Raw genomic sequence first — 7,500 nt, forward strand, 5'->3', positions numbered from 1 at the left:
ACAGTGAGGGAGAGTGAGGGGGGGATCAACAGAGAGAGAGACAGAGAGGGAGGTGGAGGAGGATTATTCAGCTCTGTGAAGCGCTGGAGACAGCAACACAGAGAGAGAGAGAGAGAGGGAGAGAGAGAGAGAGAGAGAGAGAGAGAGAGAGAGAGAGAGAGAGAGAGAGAGAGCAAGACCGAAATGAGCGAACGGAGAAGAAAACTAAAGCAGTGAAGGACTGGGGAGTAACACGGACAAGTGGCTGGAGGAGTGTGTGAGAGAGAACGAGGGAGAGGAGGGGAAGAGCAGAGGAGCGGGAGGACGACAGCAGTGGACGATGGAAGAGATGGTGAGTGACTGATGAAGGACAGGAAAGCTTTAATATACGGAGATCAGTTCGGGGCTGGATGTAGAACTGCTGACAAATACAGCACACACACACGCACACACACACGCACACACGCACGCACACACACACAACCAAGTACACCCACACACAGCATTCAAAAACACACAAGCTCTAAAATGCACATACAAACATACACACACGCACACTTGTCTGTTTGACGTTGTTCAGCAGTTTGTTGAGTTGGTGTTGATGTTTGTGTGCAATATTTATAGTTAGTGATACTAACCGGTCAATGCGTTTGAGTGTGTCTATGCTGCAGCTGCATGTGTCACACTCTGAGGAGCATGTGTGTGCGTGTGTGTGTGTCTACCATCTGTTGGCATTTGCCCTGCATATCTGACTGGGTGTGTTTAAGGGAGTTACGGAGATCAAGACAAACAGGTCAGAGAGATACAGAGATTGAGAATATCAGTATATGTGTGTGTGTGTGTGTAAGAGTATATGCCTCTGTACTGTACTCTTTGTGATTGTGGTGCTCTATACAGCAGGTGAGTAATCCTATCCATCTGTCACTCCAGGCTTTCATGCAGTCTGTTGAGCAAGTTTTATGTACGAGTGTGTATGTGTGTGTGAGAGAGAAAGAGAGAGAGTGAGAGTGAAGGTGAAGGTGAGAGTGAGAGTGAGAGTGAGAGTGAGAGTGAGAGTGAGAGAGAGAGAGAGAGAGAGAGAGAGAGAGAGAGAGAGAGAGAGAGAGAGAGAGAGAGAGAAAGAGAGAGAGAAAGAGTGTGTGTGAGAGAGAGGGAGTGTGTGCTGCTTTTACTCTCATTCAACATTGATTACCCACTCTGCTTTTAACCAGAATAACCATGATGTGGACATGAGTGTGTTTGTGTGTGTGTATGCTGTACTATATAAAGCTTTGAACTTTAAATGCTGTGCCAGTTATGAGGCAAAAAAAACTCCTCTGAAACCTGTGTTTCTGTTTCTAAGATTGCACTGCAGCTGATACACTGTGAAGGCTGAGTGTGTTTGTGTGTCTGTGTGATATTGTGTGTGTGTGTGTGTGTACGTGTGTGCGCTTCAACTATTAGACCAGTCTTTTGTTCACATCTTACAGGTCTGGTCATGCGCTCCATGGGACAAGTCCAGACAGACACACACACATACACACACACATACACACACACATACACACACAAACCCCAGAGAGAGGCAGGAAGGAAAGATTGATTTAAAGAGTCAAAAAGTGATCCAAATAAAGAGTGAAGCTTAATCAATGCCAGGTGACAACAGCATGTTTTTAAAACTGTGCAGTCCAGAGATGAGGAGAGAGATGGAGGAAGGAGAAGAGGCTTGGAGAAGAGGAGAGGAGGGAGAAGAGGGGGAGAGGAGGAAGGAAACAGAGTAGGAGAGGAGGGGGGAGACAAATGTAGAGGGAGTGGGCTCCGGAGAGAAGGTCCAGTGTAGACAGAAGCAGAGCATGTGTGATTGTGTGTGTGTGTTCGCATGTGTGAGTGTTACTTGTCAATTGGAAAGTGACAATGAGAATGACCCCTGGTCACCTCTTTTCCTGGACAATCAGAGAGACAGATGGAAGGATGGGAGGGGGAGGAGCAAGCCAGCAGAGGGTTAAAGATAGAGAGATGAGAAAGGAGAAAGGGTCAAGGGAGGTCAGAGATTGAGAGATAACAGAGAGGGGAGAGATGGATGGAGGGTTAATGAGGGGCCAAGACCAGGATAGGAGACATGTTGATGGATCTGCAGAGAGGGGGGGAAGGAGTGACATAGACGGGTGGAGCCATCAGAAGAATGAGAGACAGAGATAAAGGAGGAGTCACAGAGAGAGAAAGAGATAATGACAGAGGGAGGAGGAGGAAGGGGGGGGGGATGAGAGAAAATGAAAGAACTTAATTAACTTAACACCAACTGTGAATATGAAGACACATTGAAATCTGACACCAGTCCATGCATCACACATCTGTGTGAGAGTGAGGGTGCTTCACCTGACACCCTTCTACTTCCTCCGTGAAGACAACCCCAAATCAGACCTGGGGCGTGAGTGTGCGTGTGCCTGTGTACGAGTACCTATGTTTGAGTGTGTGTGCGTCTGTGTGTGTTCGTGTGTCCGAGACCAGGGATTAGGAACGTGAAAGTAGGACAAGAAGAGGAGAGGATTATGACTCTCCTCTGTCTTTGTCCCACACACACACACACACACACACACACACACACACACACACACACAGGGGGCAGTTAAGCACAGATCTTGTCTGTATAGTTGCGCTGAGTTCTCCTCCTGTGGCCTATTAGTGAGACAGCATCCTCCCTCCTCTAGCTGACTAGCTGCCAATAAACTAACTAATGGGCCATGTCAGCTGTTGTCAGAATCCTCGCCACACACAGACACTGACCATCCGTCATAGAAACAGCAGATGAATTATTATTATTTTTTTAACAATCAGGGTTGAGGCCAGGTTACCGCAACTACAACCCCCAGAATGCCCTGCTTCTTCACTGTATGCTTTCCTATTAGCCATCTCTCCAGGGGCCAGCAAACTTACCGTGTCCCTGTGAGGGCTGTCTGAGTAGGCGAGAGGAGCGAGCTGTTTGATTACTGTGCAGCAAAGCGGCACAATTGCACGCAGGTGTACACGTGCACGCAGGCACACACACACACATACACGCAGGCACACACACACACACAGCTTCAATCGAAGGTTGAAAAATGAGAATCACCTTGAAATGACAGAAGACTCGATTCGCTGGAGCCTAAGTGTATGGTAACCACAGACATGGCTCACATCCACTCACATAAACACACACACACATACACACAGGCACATACACACACACACCTCCAGGCTCACTTTGTTCACCTGCTCATCTCCAAGCACTGTACAAAATGCATACATTCATTCATCTTGAACTTTTTAAAGAGCTGTGTGTGTATGTGTGTGTGCGTCTAGCCTGTGTTAGTGTGTGGCCCTAAAAGTGGACACTGAGTCAGTGTGTATTGATTTGTTCCAGATAATGTCCTAGAGGTCTAAACAGCACTAACATAGAAACTTTCAATCTCTCACACTTTCTCTCTCCCTCCCCTGCTCTATCTATAACCCCACTCTCTGTCTCTTTCTTTATTTCTTGCTCTCTATTTCAGTTTCTCTCCACCTCTGATTCACACACACACAGACACATACTAAAACACTCTCACATCACTTCAACTGAGATATCTGTCTCTTTCCACTCTGTTTCTCCTCCTCCTTCCCTTTCCTTATCCCACAATCCTCATTTCAGCTCTCAGAACCTCCTTCAAGAACAGAACATAATACAACTATGTTTTTATCCATCCAGGATCTAGGTCGGCCTTTTACTTTGGCAGTTGTGGCGTGTTACACAGATCATAGATTAGGCTCCAAAATGACTGGCACCCCTGACTGGAAATACACAAACAATACTTATAAATATGAATGATATAGGACTGGAAAACAATGCTCTGGTGAGGTGAGACCAGAGTTGAACGCTTTGGTAAGATAAACATTAGCATGTTTGGCGTTGAAACAGAGATGCACACAAGGAGAGGCATCTCATATGTGAAATATGGTGGTGGCTCAGTGATGTTATGGGCTCTTTTAATTCCAGAGGTCCAGGGGCACTGGTTAAATACATATACGACATGAAGAATTTCACCTAGTTTCAGGCAATTTTGGCTGACAATCTGGTTGCCTCTGCCAGAAGGCTGGGACTTGGGACTCACAACAAAACAATGACCCAAAACATACCTCAAGGTCAGGATTAGAGTGATCTTCCCAGAACATCCCAGCATTTCTTTACTACTCCACCTCTCTCTCTATACTGTTCTCTCTTGCTTTCTATTCAAACCTCTCTCCTTCCTCCTCTCTCTCTCTCCCTCTATTCGCCTCCTCTCTCTTCATTAATCTCTCTATCTCCTGGTCTCTCTACGTTCTGTCTTCCAGCTGCAGATCCTTCATTGGCTCACAACACCTCACTATGCTCATCCCTTACCTTACCCGCTCATGAGCGTGCGTGCATACTATAGGAGTGTGTGTGTGTGCGTGTGTTTGACAGACTACGCAAGAGAAGAGAGCATAAAATGAGTTCAACATGAAAAAATAAGTGAAGGTATTCTTGTTTTTCTTCAAAAAATCAAAGGTCAGACGACCAGATTAAGGTTTTAGACAGGCTTGTCTCACACACACACACACATACACACACTAGGTTTCGTAGATGTGTGTGTGTGTATGTATGAGTTGGCTGTTTGAAGAAAGACAAGGAAAAGAACCGCAGTGGAATCTGCCTTAGATAAAGTGAACAAGGCTTAAGACTCAAGGCAAAATCTCCAATGACTCACATTTGAATCAGCCTCATCTTTATTCCACACACACACACATACACACACACACTTTCTGTTCCATTCTCTTTGTCTTAGATGCCACTGCCATTTTTTATTTCAAACAATCTTCTCCTGTCTTTTACATAAACACACACGTCTGCCTTTCTCTCACTGGGCTATGGCCCTCAGGGTGCTTCCAGGGCAGTGGTCGTCATGGTTACTGCGCGTAAACGGTCTGCTGCTGTCAATCAAGGCTGCTCCCCCAGTCCGGGCTAATGGGGTTGTTAATGGCACATGCCAACGACAACGTAAGCACCTGCTCCAAATGGGTGGACCGGCACGCTCTCTCCCTCTCTCATGTGTTCTATCTCATTCTCTTTCTTTGTCTCTTCATTTCTCACACGCGTCTCAAAAAGTCTTTATCCCGATGACTTGACATTGTGTGTATGCAGAGTACTGCAGCAGGAGCAATCAGAAGGTTACAGAGCATTTTGCACTGTAGCCAGTAGGTCCCTAAAGGAAGTGAGCCAGGGCCTGATAAAGTGCTATTGATTTAGCAAACGCACCAGGTAGTCTGACTCTCTCTTTACCTTGAGTCTCTCAACCTAATTTGTGGTCTCTTTCTTTCTCTTTCTTTCTGTTTTTCTTTCTTACTTTATTTCTTTCTTTATTTCTTTCTTTCTTTATATTTCTCTCTTTGTTTTTCTCTCTTTCTCACTCACTTTATCTCCCTCTACAGATGATGGATTGTAAATGAAACATTCTCCTCTTGCTACACCTGGCCAGTAACCACGGAGACTCTCGAGGACCAATCACAATCCAGGGAGACAACAGGGATTGATTCTCTAAAGATCAGCCAACCAACAGAGTAACATCACCCCATGCAACTGGTGTAGTTTACACCCTCTTCTACCCACACGCACACAGACACACACACACAGATAACAGACTGCCTCACCCTGCTGTGATGTCACACAGTGGCTCCACCCCTTCCAGCTCCTCTGGGGGCTGAGCCAATTGGTTGAGGGTATGGGCAGGAGGGTGGCTGATCCAACCAATCCAGTGCCTGCGCTGGGGGTGCCCCTGGCGGGGGGGCAATGGGGCCCGCTGTGCAGCGTGGGAGTACAGACCTCCCCTGGCCTCAGGACCCTTCCCTCCCTGAAGAGGAATAACAGCCAGCCAACCAGCACGCAGCACCCAGAAACCACGGCAACGTGTGATTTGAGTGGGAGTTTCCACACCTCCAAGGAGATGTCGCAAAACACCATCAACAGCCTGACGCAGGAAGACCTTGGGTCGCAGGGCGGGGTTTACTGTCAGATCAAAGCTGTCCGGACCAATGACAGAGAGTCTGGTAGCCGGGCCAACGGGAAGCGGATGTCTCGGTACACCAATGGGAGTGTAGTTGCCCCAGAGGTGGTGGGCGGGGTCTGCAGCGAGGGCTCGGAGGGCAACGAGCCAATCCGAGAAAAGAGGAGGGTCCAGTCTCTGAAGGGGGAGGGGTCTCGGCCAGTGTTGCGTTCGGGGAACACATGCGTGAGCGCTCACGCCACCCCACCACGCCCATGTAGAATGATGACCGCGTCATCGCCCCGCCTCTGTGGAACCTGTGGGCGGAGACAGTCGCAGGTCCCCACCATCTGCATGGCGCCCGCATGCCGCCGGCGAGCGGCCAATCAGATCACGGCGAGTCAGACTTTACCAAACCCTATCCGGAAACAGTCGACAGCAGTCAGTCAAACGCGGAAGGACTGTCAGTTACTGAACTCACACACGTACAACAAGAACACACCCACGACTAACCATGCGGCTGGAAAGCAAACTCAGACGCCACACAAAACTCCCAAAACACAAACTTTGCCGCAGCGCAAAAATCAATCTGGGCAAGAAAAATCATACACAAAAAGCACTGCAACGCAACACACACCTCCCCCCACTGTGGAACCCGAGCACACACAGAAGAGCACGGCCACCCAGACAACGCACACGAGCCAGAGGGGCACAGACAAGTCCATGACCCCAACACACACCAACACACAACCCACAGTCCCACCAATGCAGCCTTGTGTGAATGAGCAACACTCCACAGACAAACACACACATCCCTCGACCGAGCGTGCACACAACCACCAACACACACACCCACACACACCATCCAAATCATCCCCACTCGTCACCCAGAAGCCACCTCCCCCAGTCCTCCAAATAGGCTCCCAGACCACGCCCCCTCTGCCCCCTACAAACCCCCCTCACTCCCACCGGACGGCGGAGGTGACCCCCAAACCTGCCCCGCCCATCCTACAGACAAACCCGACGCCCACCAAGGTACCAGCCCCCCTGGTCAAATCAGGGGACTCGAAAACCCCACCCCCAGCTCTGGTGAAGGAGGTCCAAGTGCCTCATACCGCCCCACAATGCAATGGGGCACCCGGGGGTCTGTCGGGAGAGCTGGAGGGGGGTGTAAAGGGGGAAGGCAAGAGGAGGCTGCACGGGCGTCTGCACAGCGTGGAGGAGAACCTGATCTCTAACCAGGAGAAGATCAAAGTACTGCTCAACGTCATCCAAGACCTGGAGAAGAGCAAGGCGCTGAGTGAAGGGTGAGGAGAGAGCGATGGATGGACGGAAGGGGAGGAAAGGAGAGCGATATAAGGGTGGAGGGTGGGGGAAAGGATGGATGGATGGAAAGATAGTGAGAGTCTTCTTAGAAGATAAAGAGAGAGAAGGTAACCAAGGGTGCTTCTCTCAACTCTGAAATGTCATTGTGTGTGTGTGTGTGGTGGTAGAGAGGGTCGGCCCCGCAGCAAAGGTTTAAGAACCA

The 7,500-nt window shown here is 49.0% G+C and overlaps 2 protein-coding genes across 2 annotated transcripts in view; one reads left to right on the forward strand and one right to left on the reverse strand.

Annotated features, from left to right (window-relative positions):
• Positions 1–7,500, reverse strand: part of dock2 (dedicator of cytokinesis 2) — a 58,194-nt gene that overhangs the window by 18,121 nt on the left and 32,573 nt on the right. The window lies entirely within an intron of this gene.
• insyn2b (inhibitory synaptic factor family member 2B) overlaps positions 5,712–7,500 on the forward strand; it is a 7,503-nt gene continuing 5,714 nt past the window's right edge. The window contains exon 1 of the mRNA XM_084681196.1: positions 5,712–7,279. Coding sequence (XP_084537322.1) covers positions 5,712–7,279 — 1,568 coding nt within the window. The remainder of the gene's footprint in view (positions 7,280–7,500) is intronic.

Source organism: Hypomesus nipponensis, chromosome 1 (genome assembly GCF_054491055.1).
Source record: "Hypomesus nipponensis isolate SF chromosome 1, ASM5449105v1, whole genome shotgun sequence".
In the NCBI taxonomy this organism is placed as follows: domain Eukaryota; kingdom Metazoa; phylum Chordata; class Actinopteri; order Osmeriformes; family Osmeridae; genus Hypomesus; species Hypomesus nipponensis.